Genomic DNA, 21,895 nt, shown 5'->3' on the forward strand with positions numbered 1-21,895 from the left:
TGAGGAATGCTTTCAGACCATATATTTCTCTTACAAATGACAAGGGAGAAGTCGTCAAAGATAGTTCCTGATGATGCTATTTGAGCCCCAGCTGTGCCTGAAGCTAGCGCTAGCCTCAGACTCTTCAGTAAATTTCCTTTCCTCCACCCGCCAAAGCCAGTTAAAATTGGGCTTCACTCAGCTTCACTCAGTTGCTATTGAAAGGGATCAGACTAGCGCACCCAGCGCCCCAGGCTTCCAGGGGAGGGGCTCTGATGAGAAGCCCCTAGGAGATCTAAGGAGGCAGGCAGGACCCCAAAGCCTGCATCCAAGTGAAGACCCAGCACAGCCTCCCCCCAGACACCACCCGTGCGTGCCACCCACTCAATGACACAGCGGATTCCTTACCTCCATGATCTCGTTGTTTTTAATGAGAAGCGACTCTGGGCCACCGTAGTAGAGGTACTGCATGACCAGCTGGAAGACAGAACACAGTGAGCAAAGTGTCAATGGCACACAGACGCAGTCATCTTGAAGCCATCCACTCAAACCCTCAGGCTGGTTCTGAGTCCCTGTATGACACCCCTGTTTAAGGGCGGCCATTCCCGCCGGATCACTGCCTTTCAGGAGAAGCTCCCTTTAAACGTTTCATAGGCTGAATAGTTTTCCTTACACGTGCTGCCATCTGTCTCCCTGTGGTTCATCCTCAGGGCCAAATTAAACAGTTCTAAGCTCTGCTCTCCAGGATGGCTTTCCCCCATCTATGAGTGATAATCACGGGTTGTCCTCCTACCTCCCACCCCATCGAGCTGCCCAGAACTGCAGCACACATGGTGTGGCTTAAAGACCCCACACCAGCGGCAGTCCCCCTGGGAACATGGCCCGGTTTGACTGGAAACCTCTTGTTTAAGTTCCAGAGGGTGACTGAGCCACGGTGAAACCACCTGCTTATTATAACTTGACATCAGGGGTCCAGGGTCTCAACGTTTCATTGACGGTGTGAACTGTCCAACTGTCCAAGCCAGGCTTTGTACATGGGACTCAGGATGCGGGATGGTGTGCAGAGTCCCAGAGCTTTGCAGACTGGTGGCCCTCAAGTAGAATGAAGCCTAAGGATGTGTTAGTATTGGCTGTCACCACCTCCCATGGAGCTGAGTGTAAAGTTTTTAGGGGGTGTGTATCCTTCCCAGTTGGCTACTGTCTCCACTACTCTCTAATGTTTTCTGCCTGCCTGTATGACACGCTGACTTTACCTGCCTGGGCTTAATAAAGGTGTGTTGGAAAAATCTGTAGACTGTTACATTCCATTTTGGGGCGCCTATAAAATGAGGTGCTTGGACTGGGCTGCCCTCTATGGTCCCTTCAGGCTCTGAGAGTCTGTGACTAATACAGAACAGTGGTTAGGAGCAAGGAACCTGGAGCTGGGCTGCCTCAGCTTCTGATCTGCCTCTGCCACTTAAAAGCTGGGTGACCTGAATTAAGTTTGGCTCTCTGTGCCTCAGTTTCATCATCTGTAACGTGGGGATAATATGACCTACGTCATGGAGTTGTGATCAGGATTAAATGAGTTAATATATGTAACAGGCCTAACAGGGGCCTGGCAGGTGCATGGCAAGAACTCAATAAATGTTAGCTCTTCAATTTTCTCTGCAGTTGAAAAATCTTCTTCCAGGAGTGCTTCTGCCATGTGCTGCCACTTTCTTACTCAGGCCATTTAACATCCTTTGTGACTGATCTCAATCTACTTTTTGCATGTGTGTTTAAAGTAATCATTTTTCAGCTCATATAACTCAATAACAAAAAAAGACAACCCAACCAAAAACTGGGCAGAAGACTAAAACAGACATTTCTCCAAAGAAGACATACAGATGGCCAATAGGCACATACTGCTAAATATTAGAGAAATGCAAATCAAAACTATAATGAGGTGTCACCTCACACAGGTCAGAATGGCCATTATTAAAAAATCTACAAACAATAAATGCTGGAGAGGGTGTGGAGGAAGGGAACCCTCCTACACTGTTGGTGGGAATGTAAATTGGTGCAGACACTATGGAGAACAGTATGGAGGTTCCTTAAAAAACTAAAAATAGAACTACCATATGACCCAGCAATCCCACTCCTGGGCATATATCCAGAGAAAACTCTAATTCGAGAAGATACATGCACCCCAATGCTCACAGCAGCACTATTTACAATAGTCAAGACATGGAAACAACCTAAATGTCCACTGACAGATGAATAGACAAAGAAGATGTGGTATATTACTCAGCCACAAAAAGAATGAAATAATGCCATTTGCAGCAACATGGGCGGGCCTAGAGATTATCATACTAAGTGAAGTTAAGTCAGAGAAAGACAAATACCATATATCACTTATAAGTGGAATCTAAAATGACACAAATGAACTTATTTACGAAACAGAAGCAGACTCACAGACACAGAAAACAAACTTATGGTTACCAAAGGGGGAAGGGGGAAGGGGAGGGATAAATTAGGAGCTTGGGATCAACATATACACACTACTATATATAAAATAGATAAACAACAAGGTCCTACTGTATAGCACAGGGAACTATATTCAATATCCTGTAATAAACCATAATGGAAAAGAATATGAAAAAGAATATGTATAACTGAATCACTTTGTTGTACACCAGAAACAAACGCAACATTGTAAATCAACTATACTTCAGTAAAACAGTAATTGTTCAAAAAACATGTATATATTATTTAGTTGTATTGAAATAGAGTTCATATGACACAAAATGCTTTGATCTAAAGTATACAGTTCAATGGTTTTTAGAATATTCACAATGTTGTGCAACCATCACCACAATCTAATTTTAGAACATTTTCAACACCCCCAGGAAAAACCCCACGCCCACCAGTAGTCTCTCCCATTTCCTACTTGTGCTGACAACCACTGTGATTTGCCTGTTCCGGACATTTCATACAGACGGAATCATACAGCATGTGCTCTTTTGTGTCTGGCTTCTGTCACTTAGTGTGAATGTTTTCAAGGTTCACCCTGCTGTCACATGTATCACTTTCTCCTCTTTTCTATTGCTGAACTATATCCCGTTGTGTGGATGTACCACATTTTGTGTATCCATTCATCAGCCGATGGACATTTGGGTTGTTTCCACTTTTCTGCTGTTAAGAATACGGCTACTATGGCTCAGTTTACTTTTTCAGATCTCACCTGCCACTCTGCCCTTCTCGCCTCCTAACCTTGATAACATCTGCCTTTTTCACTCTGACCGCTCCCAACCATTTGCCTTGATCAGAACCTACCACCACCGTCTCTTTCACTCCTCTGCTTTTGCCCACGCTGTTCCCTCTGCTTGGATGCCCTTCCCTTCTTCTCCACCTGTTGATCTCTGGCCCCTCCTTCGGGATCTAGCTCAGTGGTCACCTCTGTGAAGCCTCCTCAGATCTGCTCAGATCTCTCAGCTGCCTCCCACCCCGTGCCGGGCAGCCCATCACGCGTGACTGCAGTGTTACTTCCCGCTGGAGTCTGAGGGCACAGACTGGGTCTCGTCCATCTCTGCCTCCCCAGTGCCTGCCCTTCCTCTTTTGCATTTGAGTCTCCCAAGCTCTGGCCACCTGCCTGTTGCAGAGATGGCGGTGCTTTAATGGTGATGGCTGAGGCTTTGTGAAATGATATCGTAGCGTTATTTACCCGCCCCGCCCCCCCAAACCTGATGGGTCATAAGCATCTAAAACACCACATCGGTGAATGCTGGGACATTTGCTTTATTAAAATCCATTTATTCCCCTAGCATCTCTCTTTTATAAAGGCCAAACCAACAATAATAACGGTAAGAGCCATAATAATAACTGTCCTGAACACAGGGCTGCTCCAGTTACAAAGCATGTTATCTCATTTCCTCACGGTTGGGTTGTTGACTTGAAATGCTTCTTTCAAAAGCATGGATGGAGAACCTGGGGCTCATGGAATTTAAACTGGGCTGAGCCATGTCACCTTCAGACTCGGCCAGCACAAGCCTTTCCCGCAAGGGGGCGGAATGGACCCTTATTAGGCCAAAGGGCCTGTTTATGGAGTTGTTTTTCTTGGCAGCGGTCCGCCTGCATGAAGCAGGATGTAAACGGCGTCCACAGCCTCGTGGAGGCCCTGCTCCCAGGTGCAGCCTCAGCTGCATGGGGCTCTTGCCCGTGTATGATGTTAAATATTCTTGCAGGGAGGAAACTCAAAGCTGCCTCATTTACTAAAATTCTTCTGTTCAGCAGGGAAGTGAAGTGAGCAGGCCCCTGGGAGCCTCCTTCTGGGTCAGATTCAGCCCTACTTGGCCTATTTTGAGCCACAAATGAGGCTTTTCTTCTTTTATGGGGAAGGGGCAGGCACATGGAAGAGTCCCCAGGGCCTGCTCAATCTTCTCTGCCCATTACAGTAACTGGAGGCTAATGTGGCCGGGAAGCCTAATCCAGCCAAAAGCAATTACAGGCCTACGATTCCTCTGGGGCTGTGCCTTTCCACGTAGGTGTCTCATTTAACCAGCTCCCACAGCACACATTTATTGAGTGCCTACTACAGGCCGGGTTCGGATGACAAGAACCTCCCCAATTAGTCCCATGCTTGATGGCGTACGTGCTCCCTCCACGAGCACTTGGAGAGCTGGGGGGCACGTGGTTTCCAGCATCTGGCTCATGCTCCAAATGCTAATGGACCTTTCCTCCGGGCTGGGCGATTTTTAGGGAGGACCCAAGGCCCCAGAGCAGGGAGGCAGTTAAGAGGTCAGGTCTGGGAGTCAGCCAGGCCTGGGTCTGAAGCTCAGCTTGGCTGTGATGAGCCGTGGGAGCTCGGGCCACTTCCTCTACCTTGTCTGCTGGGTGGGAGAAGAGCCACCTGGAGGGGGAGCTGGGAGGACTGAATGAGACGATGTGGGGCAGTGATGCTCGGAGTGGCTCCCTGCAGCAGCATCAACATTACCTGGGATCTTGTAAGAAACATGAATTCTCGGGCCCCACCCCAGGCCTACAGAATCAGGAACTCTGGGGGGCGGGGCTCAGGAATCTGTACCTTAGAGAGTTTTCCGCATCTTAACAAGCAACTCCCTTCACCCCCCCAGCACTTCCCCTGGAGTTTCTGACGCCTCCTAAATTTCGAGAACCACTGTAGCTTAGAGCACTGGTTCTCCACCTTGGCTGCACACGCCTCTGGATGATGGCAGAGGGTGGATACTTCAAAATGCTGATGCCTGGGCCGCAGCCCAGATTCTGATTTACAGCCTGGACACTGGGGATCATCAAAGTTCCTCAAATGATTCCACTGCTCAGCTGAGGTTGAGAACCACTGGTTTCGAGCCCTGCACGTAGCCGGAGCACATGAAATGGGAGCTGCTCTTATTATTGTTCCTCTTTGGACCAGACTGGGTGCAAATAATGGCTCTGTCACTGACCAGCACTAAGTTCTCTGGGTCTCAGTTTCCCCACCTCTAAAAGTGGCAAGATTAATCCAGATAACCACATGCAAGCAAAGGTCAGTGCCTCATTCATAGTTGGAGTTAAAAATGGGGAAAATGAGGCTCAGAGAAGACAGTGTCTTGTGCATGGTTATTCCATAAGGATTCTTTATTTTGAAGTTTCAACATAACCAAAGGAATGCATCTCTAATGGTGGAAATACTGACACCTCAGTGGGCTTTAGGGCTTTAGTGTGAGGTCATGGGGGCTTCCTGGCAGCCCTCTGAATCACAGGATCTGGGGGACCAGGGTCAATCACCAGTGGAGGGAAGAACCATCATCTGACCAGCCACACTTGGCTTATAGTATGTGGTTCCAATGCATCTTTTCGATCTCCAGTATACCTTAAGACACAGCCGAATGGACTATTATCACTTTCCCTCAAATACACACCGCGATTTCCCACTTCCGTGCCTTTGTTTATGCTGTTTCTCCCTCTGGAATACCCTCTCTCTCCTATTCACCAGATGAGGAAGCTGAGGCTCAGATAGTCTGGGTAATTTGTTCAAGGTCACACGAGGGACAATGGTTTCAAACAGGGGAATGCAGCTGTTTAAACTGGGGAAGGTAGCATTTAGATCCTGAAACGCAGCTCTGTCCTTCAAAGCCCAGATCAGGACCTCCGCCCTATGACCCTGGTTACGGCCGTGCTTGCCTCCTGCTTATGTCTGAGTGGTCTCCTCAACCCTCTTGGAATGTGAGCCTCCCGAGGGCCAGCCTGAGTCTTACCCACATTTCCCCAGGGCTGTCCTTCCAGAACTGAACCAGAGGAAACAGATCCTGTTCAGAATCCTATAAACTCCATCCCCAGATCACCCACATTGGCCGACTAACCCTGGCTGTGGGAAGACAGCACGGAGGGGCCACAGTCTCCCCGGTAGGCCCCCTGCTGTACATAAGCAGCCCACCAGCCTCCATGCCCCCAGTGAGACTCAGAGCTTCAGAGATAGGGCTGCAAGGCCAGATGGGGGTGTGAATTTCTCCTAGCGGCGAGAATTTCTCCTAGTGGCGAGAATGTCATTGCAAGGCTGGATTTATGAATCAGGCATGAAATCCAGGGCCAGATGGCTTCACAGGCAAATTCTACCAAACGTACAGAGAAGAACTTATACCAATTCTTCTCAAACTCTTCCAAAAGATTGAAGAGGAAGGAACACTCCCGAAGACATTCTATGAAGCCACCATTAGCCTGATACCAAAACCAGACAAAGACACCACTAAAAACAAGAAAAAAAAAAAAAAAAAAGAATCAGGCATGAAGAATGGAGGAAAAGGGAAGAAAGCTACTGTGCCCCCTTAGAGGCGCCCCATAAACCAAACGGTATTGATTTCAAATGCAGGGAGACATGGCAATGTCATCCGGCCTCTGACAAACCTTCCTTTCCTATTTACATTAGGTTCAGACCAATGTTAAAATGACCCTGGATTCCCTGAAGTCCACTGGTTCCTGATCACACTGGGTTCAACCGCCTTTGGGGACTTCATACCTGCTGTTCTCTGCCTAGAATGTTCCAATTCCCTTTCTTAAGCCCTAAGCCTCCCCACGGTTTGCCAGCTTCTCCTCAGCCTGCAATATTTCAGCGACACCTCATCCAGGGGCCTTCCCCAGTCTCCCGGGTCTGAGTCGCCGTAGCTTGTTGGTTCACCCCTGTCTCATGCACAGCCCACTTTATACTGTAACTCAGAGTTACCCCCTCTGGACTGTGAGTCCCCAGGAGAAGAATGTCCTTTATCCTTGTGTCTCCAGGTCCCAACACAGTGTCGGGCACATAGTAGGTGCTCAGTTAATGCTGTGGGCATGAATGGATGGTAAGTGGGAGGGGCAGTGTGCGGATGGGGGCCAAGAGTGCAGGAGCTGATGACTCAGTACAGTGGCTCATCCACAGGTGGAGGGTTGGAGGGACCCACCGGTGCCCCGCACCTACCGGCAGGGTTCCAGGCCACAGCAGGGGCTTACCTGAAAGATGGGGTACTTCACGTATCCGATCTCTATGCAGGTGTTGTCATTTGTTGGTTTGTTAGAGAGGAGGGCTTTGAACCTGAGGAGGAACATAAAGAGGGAGATAAGAAGACTCAGAAAGACATCAACAGCTTGCAAGAGACTCAGCTCTCTGATGACAGAACACGTAATGTCTTGTATCCCCTCCCACTCTGAAATACAATGACATATCCATAGATGGTTTAACATAATGCTCCCCCTTCTGATATGATACCATAATTCAATCTGAAGTTAAAACTAAAACTCTAAAGTTAAAAAGTGTTTGGAACTGTTAAATTATTTCTCAAACAGGTGATTGGAAAAGAACAAATGTCTTTTAAAACCCCGTCCACCTTGTAGGGCCCATCACAAAGGCTGCCTTCTTCCTGGAGTCCTTCCTGATTCAGGCCTCAAGCTCCTCAGGCGCCCACGGAGCTCTCCACCTCCCTCTTCCCCCCCGCCTCCCACACAACCTTTGCTCCAAGAGGGCAGGGACTTCTGCCATTTCTGCCTCTGCTGCCTCCTCAGAGCCTATGCCAGGCTGGACCTGATGCACTGTAGGTATTTAATCAACATCTGTGGATTACCTAACCATCTCCCTATGTGGGTGATCTTCTGTCTGGGGTTTGAGGTGCATTTTCCTGCCACTGACTAAACTAAGCTCCTTGTGGGTAGAGATGCAGTCAGTGGAACACATGGATACTCAATACATTTAGAAATAAGCTAAGCTGTGTCTCTTTTTATAAATTAAACTTTAAATCTGAAATAATTTTAGATTTACAGAAGAGTTGCAAACATCATACAGAGACTTCCAGGATGCCCTTCACCCAGCTTCCCCCGATGTTACATCCTACACAGCCATGGTACCTTTGTTGAAACTAAGAAATTAACATTGGTACAATACTGATCTAGTTCTTCTATGGTGTCACAACCGAGAACCTTGCAAGGGACAGTGTATTTTTCTTGCAGTGGCAAAGCAGACGTTTGGGGTATTAGGTTTTGGGGGGGACACCGGAGATGCCAGGAGGCTTTTAGGAACCCAGGGAGTGTTGGCCACACAGCTTCATTAGTGACCTGGAAGTGGGTTCCGTTTCTGGATCCCAGTGTCCTTACCCTCTGCTCACCCCCTGGCAGCCTGCCTTCTCCTCATTCAGCATCACTTGCTTCTCCGCCCACCTTCACCGATCCCTGTTCAGGTCCCGGGAAAATGCAGTTCTATATGGTCAACTCTATCTCTACTCAAATCAAAAGGAGAAGCAAGGGCTGTAGCAGAGCTAGCAGGGACGGTGTTATACTACTGTCACTCCAGAGTCAGGGAAAAGTAAGGTTCAGGACCTCTGTGTTTTGGGTGGCTTATGTCAAAGTTCCCTGATATTTGGAGAGCAGGCCTTTCAAGGCTTCTGTGTATGAGCTTTCAGGCCGCATGAGGACACCTGGCTGAGGGAGCTACAATCCAATCCACGCTCTGCTCACGAAGCTCTTTGCCCGATATGTGCCCCGTCTGCCTAGAGGAACGGTGCCCTGTCTAAGCCACATCATCAGGCTGCCGATTATGCTAGTGTCAGCCCTGTACTCTTTTTCCGAATTGTGGTTAAACATGTAACATAAAATTTACTGTATTAACCATTCTTAAGTGTAATGTTCACGTGAAGTGTGCTCACATCGCTGTGCAATCAGTCTCCAGGACTTACCCTGTCCCCGTTAAACAACTCCCCATTCCCCTCTCCAGCTCCACCATCCCCACCCTTCTACTTGCTGTCTCTATGAAGTTGATTACTCTAGGTTCATAGAAATGGAAACATACAGTAGTTGTCTTTTTGTGACGAGCGTATGTCACTTCATAGAATGTTCCCAAGTTCATTCATATTGTAGCATGTGTCAAAACTGCCTTCCTTTTTAAGGCTGAACAACATGTATACACGAGGTATTTTTTAATTCATTCCTCCACTGATGGACTCCTGGGTGGCTTCCCCCTTTTGTCTTTGTGAATCATGCTGCCTGAACACGGTATACAAATGCCCTGTACTCTTGGATCCTTGATTTTGAGAAGAAAACCTGCCAGTTCAGTGACGATACCACCCGAATTGAATTTCAGAGAACAGTAATAGCCACCCTCGTAATTCAGTGCTTTCAAAATTGATGACACATACCTTGGAGAGGCTGTAAATAACAGCACTTTGTGGGCATAAAATGGTCTTCCTTCTACCAGAAAGGTAACATCTGACATTTCTTTATTGTTAAGGAAATGAGGATCTGGAACAGGAAAGGGAGAGAGGGTAGCTTTAGAGGAGAGAAGGGTGAGGTTTGGATTCCCCTTTTGGAAAAGTGCCCGTAAGAGCTGACAGGGAGGCTATGGCGATAAAATACTCATTGGAGAGAAAGTGACCAAACAGGAGACAGAATCAGTTAAAGGAACACTCAAATCACTGAAACTCAGTTTCTTGTAGGAAACCTTCATAGCTTACTCGCGACTAAGAGTAGCATTTCCCCTTAGAAGCCTCACCCCCAGCCCGAGTTCAGATGACTGTCAGGTGTGGAAGGTGACCATCCACCCCGCTGACCTCCAAGGAAGTCACCCCCCCACCTCGCTCCTCCTCAAGCTCGGCGCCCTCCTGCCGGAGAGAAGTGCTTCTGAAGAGCTGTCCCCTTGCTGCTGCGTTCCAGGCGATCCGAAATCCAAGCCCTTTTCTCAGGGTCAGAGGCAAACGAGCCAGGCCCCTGCCCTCAACTCCAAGAATAAAGAAGTTGTATAACTACTTGTACAACGAGTACTCTAGTACTTGCTGAGCTGCCACTTACACGTGTAAACTCATTCAGTCCTGGGAGAAAGGGACGGCTGTCAGGTGTGCAGCTGGGGACACAGACGCCAGGAGTCACAGTGACTTGGCCAAGCAAATGGCAGGTGGAGAGGCCAGGATGTGAACCTAGACATTCTGACTCCAGGGCCTGCATTGCTAAGCACCGGGATACTCCGATTTGCCTGTCGTGTTGGCCATTTTTCCTGGGGCTACAGAAGGTGCCAGTCTGTCCTCAGCTCAGCCCTTCTGCCTCACTGGGAAAATCCACCAACACTCCCGTGCACCCCTACACGGCTCCACCCCACCTGGCTTCTAAGTCAGACCCCTGGCCTGGCCCCATTTTGCCCAGGCCCTGCTGTAACTTGGACCCAGAATTTGCCTTCCTGGCTGATTCGCCCCAGGGCGTGGTCCTGGATGTCCTCCACTCATATTTCTCTGTCCGTACCTACAGCCACCTCACCTCTTCCCAATAAAAAAGTTTTAATTTAAAACATATCAAAAAAAGCATTAAAAAGTCAAAATCACCTGTAATCCCTCTATCTTAAAAAAATTTTTTTTATTAAAAAAAAATACAACAAGGGCTTCCCTGGTGACGCAGTGGTTGAGAGTCCGCCTGCCAATGCAGGGGACACGGGTTCATTCCCCGGTCCGGGAAGATCCCACATGCCGCGGAGCGACTGGGCCCGTGAGCCATGGCCGCTGAGCCTGCGCGTCCGGAGCCTGTGCTCCGCAACGGGAGAGGCCACAGAAGTGAGAGGCCCGCGTACCGCAAAAATACAAAAAAACAACAAAACCCAAACTTCTAAAGCTCTCCAGGTAAAGGGAAGAGAGGCTATAGGGGAAGGCCCCAGCGTTGACTAACACTTCTCCATTTGCTTTAAAGACCGTTAACAGGTTGGAGTGACTTTCTCCCTCTTCTCAGCCACCTGCCTCCCTCCACTGGGTCTCTCTCATTCCCACTGTCCACTTCCAACTAGCCCCCACTCCTGCTTCCCAAATTGCTAATATCTCCTACCTTTAGCTCTTTTTAGCATTCTCCCCCAGAATTCACTGGGAGGGCAAGAGGACAACATACTATAAAAAATAAGGCATGTGCTCTCCAGTTTGCCATAGTCCCCACCACTCCCCTATTGTCTTACACCAAACTCATTTCAATCATTTTTATGACCTGCCTGGCCCTACAGAGATGCCAGTTTGGAACCTTTGTCACTACTCTTATCTTTCCTTTCAAGTAGATTCCTAAGGAACTACTATTTGGCCACCTTTAGTTATCTGAGCCTGAAATGCTGTATTGAAGATGCAAAACACTATTTGTTCCATATTCCACTTATTAGTAATTATGTCCTTTTTCTTTCATCTTGTGAGCTTTGAGCCTCTCAGGCCTGCCTTTATTCTCTTGGTGCTAATAACCCTTGGGATTCCGATGCTTGGGCTGAAAACCAGGCCCTTTTAATCGCTGGTGAAAGAAATCTCAGCAAGTTCAGGAGGAAAAAAAATGTTCCCTCCTCTCCTATAGCTACAGGAAAGCAGATTTTATGCTGCATCAGTGAAACAGCCCTTGCAAATGTTTGCTCTAACAAGGGTGTCTTGTAAGGCACCAGCTGTCAGAGATTATTGCTATGTCCTGGCAATGTAACCTTCAATCTCTAAAGTCTGTTAATTTGATTGATCTTTATAATTTGTTGCCCTGATAATATTTTAATTAACACCTGTTTTCTACAAGGTAAGAACGACCAGCAGTTTTAGTACATTCTGGTTTGCCTACATGAATGGGCATAAAGAAAACCAGACAATTTGGATTCAACTGCTAAGTTTTTCATTTTAGCATAAAAGTTGTATCATTTAAATTAACAGGTTATTCATGACAGGAACAAAAATACTTTAAAACAGTTTCATGAATTTAGCCTTTTCATTAATTTAAACTAGCTCACCTGTTTCAAAAGTAGGGGTTTTGCTAAAGGGTAGAATTTTTCAGATGCTTCCATTTCTCCAAAGTTTCCTGGTCTTTACAGGAAGAGGAAACAGGAAGTAGGAAAGTCCCCAACCTTCACGGCAAAGGGAGTCCTTTATCTTTAATATTTTATAACCCCCAGGCAGTGAGAGAGAGGCCCTCACAACAGAAGGTTCATGCTTCAGGATTCAAGGCAGCTGGGTGTTTGCCTTCTTGCCAGGCTGATCAACCAGGTTGCAAGCAGACTCAGGATCTTCCAAATGAAATCAGTGCCTGATGGAAAGGTTTCTTCTGGAAAACCCCAGAAGCCGGACTGGAGAATGATGGAATTGTGGCTTTGGGGGGACCTGGGTTCAAGCTCCAGTTCCACCTGAACTGATGCTGCAGCCTCTGAAAGCCTCTCTTTCTTCAGCTTTGACCAGGATGACACTGCGTGCCTCCTGTGGTGGCCCAGGGATTGCTTGAGAGAGAGTAGGTGAGGGGCTTTGCTGTGGCCAGCTCAATGCCAGGGTCAAAGAAGGGTGAAAAGCACTGTCACTGTCCCCAGCTTGTTCCATCTCAGGGAGGAGGGACTTCTTAGAGGGGAGGCTGGGGGAGAGCAGCCGTGCATGCACAGCTCAGCCTTCTCTGGGAATTTACCTGGCTGCTGGAAGTGCGTGGGCTCAGAAGGTCTTGGGCAGCCCGTCCCTGTCGGTGACTTGCAGTAGAAAGGCACTCAATGGAGGGATGAGATTTTGGCGAGTTCCCTTGTCCACACCCCCAAGGTATGTTCTCCAAACAGTTTAATCGCATAACAAAGGTGACATCCAGATCTCCACCTACCTCACTCCAGTCTCCACCTCGTTTGCCCTCCAACACTCCCACCTTCTTTTATGGCGTTTGCGTGCTCCCTGCCCTCCAATCACAAAGCAACAGCGCAGGGCAGGACCCGGGAAGCACTTACCCAGTCGCGAGGTCTGTTTCCGTTTGATCTCTGTGAGCTTGGGGATGGGGTAGGGCCCGTAGCAGTGAGTGAAGATGACACACAGCTGCTGGCTGATCACTTCGTTCTGTGGAAAGGAAAGAACGGCTCACACTGCTGGGGGCTGTGCACTCATCCAAGCTGTGCTGTAACAATGGGTTCCTCCCCCCAGGCGAGAGGAGCCCACAGACTTACTGCAGATTCTCAGAGAAATTCCCCTGACATCACACGTTCACTTTGCCCCTCAGGCCCTGGATTTGCTTGCTCTGTTTGTCCACTATTTCTAGCAGGTTCATTGGTGGAAGTTTAATTTGTAATTAAATCCTTTCTTGCTCCAATCATTTCTTTGCTATCCATTAGAAGACAAGTTTTGTAGCTCACAGGATGGAAGATAAGTTTTTCACCCTAAACACACCTTTATTAATACTCCGAAATTCTGGCAGCAGGTCATTATCCCGAAAATCACAGCAGGAAGCCCTGTGGGTCCTGTTCCTGTGCTCTCCATGACCAAGACACAAACGCTCCTGATTCGGTTTTCTTCTGAATTTGATTCTGGCGCTGAGGCATTTCCAGATCCAGGAGTGCTCAGCTGAATCACTTCCTCCAAAAAAAAGTGTGTGTGGGGAGGGGAATAGTTCTGTGATGCAAAACTACTCAGGGAGCCTGTTGCTCAGGGAGCCTGTTTCTGATCGCCCTTCGCCTTTCACGTTCTCTCCTCCTTTCCGGTTGGGGCCCGTGCTGTTCATTAATCTCCCTCCAACTGCAGGTGTGCAGGAAGGAAGCTCAGGAATCAGAGCATTTTTTGGGATGCTTTTTACTGGGTGAAGGGGGTTGAAACTAGGGGCTAAAATCAGAGGTAGATAGCTAGACATTTACAGTATATTAAGAAAAGTAGGTTACAACACAATTTGTACCATGTATTTTTGGAAGTAAAATGCTACATATATATTTGGATGTATAAAGAAAGGTCTGGAAAAAGAGTAGCTACCGTTGGGTGGGATGATGATGTCTTCCCTTTTCTTTTTATCTATATTTTCTGTCATAAACAAGTGTTGCTTTGGTCATAAAAACAATACATGTTATTTTTCATTTTAAAAGACAGGTTTGGGACTAATGATGTTAGCAGTTCTGATTCTTGAATCTGCTTCACTGTGTTCCTGAAAGAGAGGGATCACAGCTCAACCTATGGAAAGAAAACCCAACCCTTTGATCCTGCAAGGCACCATGTTACCTCAGAGGGGGTCCACAGAGGTGCCTAAGGAGATGCAATCCTATTGGACAGAAAAAGGGATTCTGCTCTCAAAGATGATACCTTATGACCAGCAGCATCAGCATCACCTGGGAGCTCGTTAGAACTGCAGATCCGCAGGTCCCATCCCAGACTTCAGCCTCAGGTGGGCTGGGGGTGGGGCCCACCAGTCAATATTTTAACAAGTTTTCTGATGCTCCCTTTGTTTTGAGACCCACACGTTTCACATATCGAAATTCTGTCTTGGGTTTGACCTGGGCTGGGGACTGTCAATTTGTTTCCTTTGGTCTAAAGCCTTGCCACACAAACGTGCCCCATCGACCAGCAGCAGCAGTATTGCCCGGGAGCTTGCAAGAAATGCGGACTCTCCTCCTAGGCCCACTGAATCAGAATCCGCATTAACACGCTCTACAGGTGATTCCCACGCATACTCACGTTGGAGAAGCACGGGGGTGGTTGGCAGTACTGTGGCCCCAATCCCTGGGACTGTGACATCATGAGATACCATGCCTGTGAATATATTCTCTTTCAGAGCAAAAGGGACTTGGCAGGAGTAATTAAGGTCACTAACTAGTTGACCTTAAAAGGGGGCGATTACTTTGGATTATCTGGGTGGGCTCACTGTAATCACATGAGCCTTTAAAATTAGAGGCAGAAGAGGAATTCAGAAGGGATGGGGGAGACGTGGAAGTCAGAGGGTCTGGAAGCCTGAGAAGGACTTGGTGCACTGTTGCTTGAAGATGGTGGGGGCCACATGGTGAGCTTGAGAGGGAACGCAGGCCCCAACACTAGGAACAAAATGTGACCCCCCAGCTGACCCCCAGGAAGGAAATGGGACCTCAGTCCTACAGCCACAAGGAACTGAATTCTACCCAAACCTGAATGAGCTTGCAAGTGGATTCTTCCCGGGTCTCTAGAAAGGAACTCAGCCCTGCTGACTCCCCTGATTTTGGTCCTGTGAGACCCTAAGTAGAGAGCCCAGCCGAGACCTTGTGCCTGGACTTCTGACCAATGGAAACCATGAGAGAGTAAATGGCTGTTGTCTTCAGCCTCTAGATTGTGGTCATTTGTTACCGCAGCAATAGAAACTAATCCAGCTCATCTAGAGTTTGCCTATTTCACCTTCCTTCTGACTGCAGCGTGCCCGACACACTGGGGATGCACAGTGAATACTTGCAGATCACAAGAAAGATGAGACCTGTGACCTGCAAGATGCTCTGTGCAGACTGTGTGATGAACGGTGCTGGTCTCACTACCTGCACCTGGGGTTGTCTTGGGAGGCTTGCTGGTGAGTCAGCCCATCTCATCAACTCGGGGCAAGGAATGAAGATCCATTTCCTGGATTTCGTGACCCGTAAGAGAAGCTGTACTCAGCATCTAAGAGGTGACCGGCACTGTGAAAGGAGCCGTACTGGGGGCAAGCAGAGGCAGCAGAGCAAGATCCCGTCTCTCCAGGAACTCACAGCTCGGCCTCACTTCCTAACTTCACTATGTGTTGTATCACCTGAGAAAGTAAAGACAAGGGCTGTCTGTTCCACAGGGACAATCCTCAAGCACTTAAAAATTATCTGGGAGGCACGTAACTCCCCACTCCTAAGTGAGGGCTGCACATAGTGACTTGATTCCAAAGAGCACAGTCTGGAAAGCGAGGGGGAGGCAACAGTAAGTTTGCCGTGGAGAAACTCGACAAACACAATCTCAGCCAGGTGGTCAAGGTCATCATCACCGGTGATGAGTCATATCGATCGCATGTACACCTGATGTGATGAGAAAGGCGCTTTACCTCGGTGGGCATCCTTCCCAAACCCACAATCTCGGTCTAAATCGTGAGACAAATATTGCGTACTCCACTAGAGGGGCAGCCTATAAAATATGTGACCAGTACTCCTCAGAAACGGTCATGGTCATCAAAAACAAGGCAAATCTGAGAAACTGTCTCAGCCAAGAGGAGCTTAAGGAGGCATGACGACTAAAGGTAACCTGGTGTCCCGGAGCAGAAAAAGACACTAGATAAAAACCGAGGAAACAGGTATAAAGTATTTAGCTAACAATAACGTATCCATGTTGGTTCACTGATGATAACAAATGTACCACACTGATGCAGGATGTTCATACTGGGGGAAGCAGGTGAGGGGTTGTATGGGAACTCTCTGTGCTATCTTCTCCATTTTTCTGTAAATCTAAAGTCACTCCAAAAAATGAAGTCTATGATTACAAGAAAAGCTGCCCAATGAGGAAATAGGAAAATTATGATGAAAGCACTAGAAGTTCAGGAGAGAAAGGGAAAGAAGACGGGTCATCAACAGTTCCCTAGGCTTGACTCATTCATCCCCCAAAGGTTTCGTGAATGTAAACGTTCCCTCATGCGCTAAGCTATGCTTTCATCCACTCATGAATTTTCTTCAAAATATTTATTGAGCATCTGCTAAGCACCAGGCACTGGCTAGACCCTGAGGGCTGGACACTGTGTGAAGGATGGTGTTGATGAGCCCAACGCCAGCACCAAAGATGCTGCCATTTCTGAGGTTTTCTGGCCACTTCTCTTTCAGAGATGAGAACCCTAAGAGAAGCCGCCCCACTGTGTCCTTGAACTCATCTGTGTTTGTCGAGGTGTCTGCTCTGTGCCCTTTTCTGTGCACTTCCTCCAGACTGTGGGATTGTTGGGATAATTCACTCTGCTTCCCTGGCACGCTGTAATTCGTATAAGTTAACAACTCTTGTGGGGTTGGTCTACCCTAAGGATTTGGTTAGCTCTGGACCCAAACCTGAAGACAGTGGCTGGAATTAGCCAAGCTTGAGGCTCACTCTCTTCTGGGGGTGGGCGTGGGTTGGGTAGCTGTGCTGGGACAGACGCTGACGCTCTCCTCTGAGCGACACATTTAAGCATGGTGCTTTTAGCTCAAAGGGCCACAAGGCTCAAGCCCCAGGGGCAGCAGGCCAGCCTCAGCACATAGGCCCTGACCTGGGAGGCCTGGGCTGGGAGAGGTAGGTCTGGCCAGGCTCATGTACATGGCAGCCGGTTAGCAGTTGTTAGTGGCGTGCCGCTGGGGACCTGGAATTCAGGTTTCTCACGGAAAATGCTGGGTATGTGTGCTCGTGGGGTGAACTTGGATCCTCGGGACTCGGAACTGTGCGGCTACATAGAACTAGACAGGAATGAAGCCAAGTTCCTAACACCAGGGTTACCAGGAGACTCCCCTGAGATGGATTCCTGTGGATTTGGGGGCTGACATCCTTCCTCTCCTCCTCTAACCCCTCACTCCTCTCCTAAAAAGATACTGAAACACCTTCTCTTCTTCACAAAGGAGTGCTAGGATTGATCCCAAAGGTCCTTTTCAGGTGGCTTAGGCGGGGGTTCTACACAGTGGTAAAAACCTGGACAAGGGGGCCAGATGGGACTGGGTCCCAGTCGTGGTTCCTCACCCACTAGCTCTGTGACCTTAGGAAAGTGACTCGGCCTCTCTGGGTTTTGGTATTCTCTTCTAAAGTGGATTAAAACTACCTGCTTGGTGAGGTTGCTATGAGAGCTAAAAAGGATAACACATCCCCATATACTGCTGAACCAAAGGAAAGTGCTGAGATTTGACCATTTTTAACCCCCTAAAACAGCAATTGCCCATAATTCAGACGAATGCCTATTTTTCTAGACCCTAAAATGTCATAAAATTAATGGCAGCTTTTAGGAAGAGGAAAAAGAAACTCACCACATTAAACACACACACCCATTTTTAAGATCTATTTAACTCGAGAAATGCTGGAAGGTGGAAAAAGCTGTGTCTCAGAATCAAGAGAATGCGGAATTACTGTTACTATCTGGGGACACTGGCAGGGAGTTCTCTGCCTCAGTCCACTGTCAACAGCGACTGACTCTTCCCTACAGAGGCCCCTCCCTTGCGGGATGCACTGACCTGTGAGCAGTGAGCTGCTCTGCGCTGCCACACCCCTGGGAAAGGTGGAGGTGGGAAGTGTCCCCGCCTCCAGAGGGTTCTGCGAGGTCAGCATGTAGCCCCACTGGAGTTGTGCACCAGATGAAACTGAACACACAATGAACTCAAGTGCTTTTAAATAGCCATCCATGTGTTTTGATATGCACCTTTTATTCATGTCAAGTGAGGAAGGTTTTCAATTCATGGTAGTAATACAATGTTTCCTTTCTAACTACATTTAATGGAAGGCAAATTGATTTAAAGAAAAATATCAGTGGAAATACCCTTGAGGAATGAAAGGGAAATCAGACATTATCAGATGAAGGAAAACTCAAAGAATTTGTCACCAGGAGACCTACCCTAAAAGAATAGCTGAAGAAAGTTCTCTAAACAGAAAGGATAGAGGAAGGAATCTTGGGACATCAGGAAGAAAGAACATGGTAAACAAAAATATGGATAAACATAATAGGTTTTCTTTCTTCTCTTGAGTTTCCTAATTATGTTTGATGCAAAAATTATAAGTGTCTGATGTGGTTCTAAATATGTAGATGAAATATTTAAAGACAATTATGTCATAAATGGGGGAGGTAAAGGGACATAAAGGGAAGTAATGTTTCTGTACTTTACTTGAACTGGTAAAATGAAGACACCAGTAGTCTATGATGTTATACACACACACACACACACACACACACATACACACACACACACACACTATAATACTGTAAGCAACCACTAGAAAAACTATACAAAGGCATACAATCAAAAACACTACAGACATATAAAAATGGAATTTAAAAAGTGTTCAAGTAACTCCACAAGAAGGCATAAAAAGAAAAGAGAAAAAAGACAGAGAGACCAAACAGAAAACCCAAAATAAGGTGGCAGGCTTAAGCCCTAAAGTAGCAATAACTGAGTAACATACAAATGGTCTCAATATACCAATTAAAAAACAGAGATTGGCAGAGTGGATGAAAAGCCCAACTATATGCTTTTTACAAGAAAGTCACTTCAAATCTAATAAAACAGGCAAGGTGACAGTAAAGGATGGAAAAAATATATCACATGAACATTAATCAAAGGAAAGCAGGAGTGGCTATATAAATATCAGATAAAGTAGATGTCAGAGCAAGGAAAATTAGCAGAAGCAGAGAGGGGCATTATATAACGATAAAAGGGTTAATTCACCAAGAAGATATTGCAGTCCTAAATGTGTATGTACCAAACAACAGATCTGCAAAATATGTGAATCAAAAACTGACAGAACCAAAAGAAGAAATAGACAAACCCACAATTACAGTTGGGTTCTTTCTCAACTGATAGAATAACTAGACAGAAAATCTGTAGGCTATGGAAGAACTCAACAATACCATCAACCAACAGGGTCTTATCGACAGTTATGGAAACACTCCGCTCAACAATGGCAGAAAACAGTCTTTTCTTTTTTTTGGCCACATTGCATGGCTTGTGGGATTTTAGTTCCCAGACCAGGGATCGAACCCAGGTTCCCGGCAGTGAAAGCACTGAGTCCTAACCACTGGACCACCAGGGAATTTCTGAAAACATTCTTTTTAAGTGCCCGTGAAACCAAGATAGACCATATCCTGGGCCATAAAACCAACCTCAAAATTTTAAAAGGACTGAAATAATACAGACTGTGTTCTCTGACCACAATGGAATCAACCTAGAAATCAATAACAGAAAGATAACAGGAAAATCTCTGAATACTTGGAAACTAAACAACACATTTCTAAATAATTCATAAGTCAAAAAGGAAGTTCCAAGGGAAATAAAAAACACACTGAACTGAATGAAAATGAGAATAAAAGGTATCAAAGTTTGCGGTACACAGCCAGAGTAGTGCTGAGAAAGATATGCATACATAAGACAAGAGGAAAGGTCTCAAATTAATATTCTAAGCTTCTACCTAAAGAACCTGGAAAAAGAAAAACAAAATAAGAAAAAAAAAGAAAAACAAAATAAGCCCAAAGCAAGCAAATAATAAAGATAAGAGCAGCAATCAATGAAACTTAAAAAAGAAGAGTAGCAGAGGGAGAAGACACAAATTAACAAAATCAAGAATGAAATAGGGGCTATCACTACAGACTCTGTAGACATCAGAAGGGTAATAAGGGAATGTGATGAGCAACTCTAAACACATACATTTGACAACGTAGATGAAACGGACCAATTCCCTGAAAAACACAAAGTACCCCACCTCACTCAATATTAAGTAGATAATTTGAATAGCTCTGTAACTATTAAAGAAATTGAATTTATAATTTAAAAAACTTCCCTTAAAGAAATCTCCAAGACCAGATTGAAAAGAAAGAAATGAAACCATCTCTACTTGCAGATTACATGATTAAGTAGAAAAATCCCAATAAATCTGCAAAAAACTCCTAGAACTAATAAATGAGTTCAGCAAGGTCACAGGATATGAGATAAACATACAAAAATCAACTGTATTTCCATATGCTAGCAATGAACACATGGACAAAAAATTAAAAATATAACACCATTTACAATTGTTAAAAAAAGAGAAATAGTTATGTGTAAGTCTAATAAAACATGTCCAGGGGCTTCCCTAGTGGCACAGTGGTTGAGAGTCCGCCTGCCGATGCAGGGGACTCGGGTTCATGCCCCAGTCCGGGAGGATCCCACATACCGCGGAGCGGCTGGGCCCGTGAGCCATGGCCGCTGGGCCTGCGGGTCCGGAGCCTGTGCTCCGCAACGGGAGAGGCCACAACAGTGAGAGGCCCGCGTACAGCAAGAAAAAAACATGTCCAGGACTTGTACCCTGAAAACTCACAATATTGATGAAAGAAATCGAAGAAGATCTAAAGACACCAAGAGACTAACATGTTCATGGATTGAAAGACTTAACATAGAAAAGATGTCAATTCTCCCTAAACTGATATAGAGGTTTAACACAATTCCTATCAGTCTCAGCAAGATTTCTGTTGTTGTTCATATAGCAAATTTGTTCCAAAATTTATATGGAAAGGCAAAGAACTAACATAGCTAAATTCATTTTGTGAAAGAAGAATAAAATGGAAGGAACAAATTTACCCAATTTCAAGATTTATTTTATAGCTATAGTAATTAAGACTGTGTGGTAATGGTGGAGGGACAGACACATAGATCAATGGAACAGAATGGAAAACTCAGAAACAGACCCACACAAATATGCCCAACTGACTTGACAAAGTTGCAATAGTAATTTGATGAAAGAGAGATAGTCTTTGCAACAAATGGTGCTGGAGCAATTGAACATCCACTGGCAAAACAAAAACAAAACAACTTTGCTCTGAGTCCTGCATTTCATACAAAAATTAACTCAAAATGAAAATGAATCACAGACTTCAGCGTAAAACAGAAAACTATAAAAACTCTAGGAGAAAAATGCAGGAGGAAATCTGCATGATTTAGGGCTAGGCAAAGCATTCTAATACTTGTCATCAAAAGCATAAGCTCCATAAAAGGAAAAACTTAAATTGGACTTCCTCGAAATGGAAGCTCCGTGAAAGACCCTGTTAAGAGGATAAGAAGACAAGCTGCAGAGTG

General features: G+C 46.3%; 1 protein-coding gene across 4 annotated transcripts in view; it reads right to left on the reverse strand.

The window, feature by feature from the left end:
* Positions 1–21,895, reverse strand: part of ABTB3 (ankyrin repeat and BTB domain containing 3) — a 325,338-nt gene that overhangs the window by 29,999 nt on the left and 273,444 nt on the right. For all 4 annotated transcript variants that reach the window (XM_073788232.1, XM_033866169.2, XM_033866168.2 and 1 more), the window contains 4 exons: positions 13,136–13,241; positions 9,594–9,696; positions 7,423–7,504; positions 388–456 (listed from right to left, as the gene is read on the reverse strand). In XM_073788232.1, coding sequence (XP_073644333.1) covers positions 388–456; positions 7,423–7,504; positions 9,594–9,696; positions 13,136–13,241 — 360 coding nt within the window. The remainder of the gene's footprint in view (positions 1–387; positions 457–7,422; positions 7,505–9,593; positions 9,697–13,135; positions 13,242–21,895) is intronic.

Source organism: Tursiops truncatus, chromosome 11, assembly GCF_011762595.2.
Source record: "Tursiops truncatus isolate mTurTru1 chromosome 11, mTurTru1.mat.Y, whole genome shotgun sequence".
Taxonomy (NCBI): Eukaryota; Metazoa; Chordata; class Mammalia; order Artiodactyla; family Delphinidae; genus Tursiops; species Tursiops truncatus.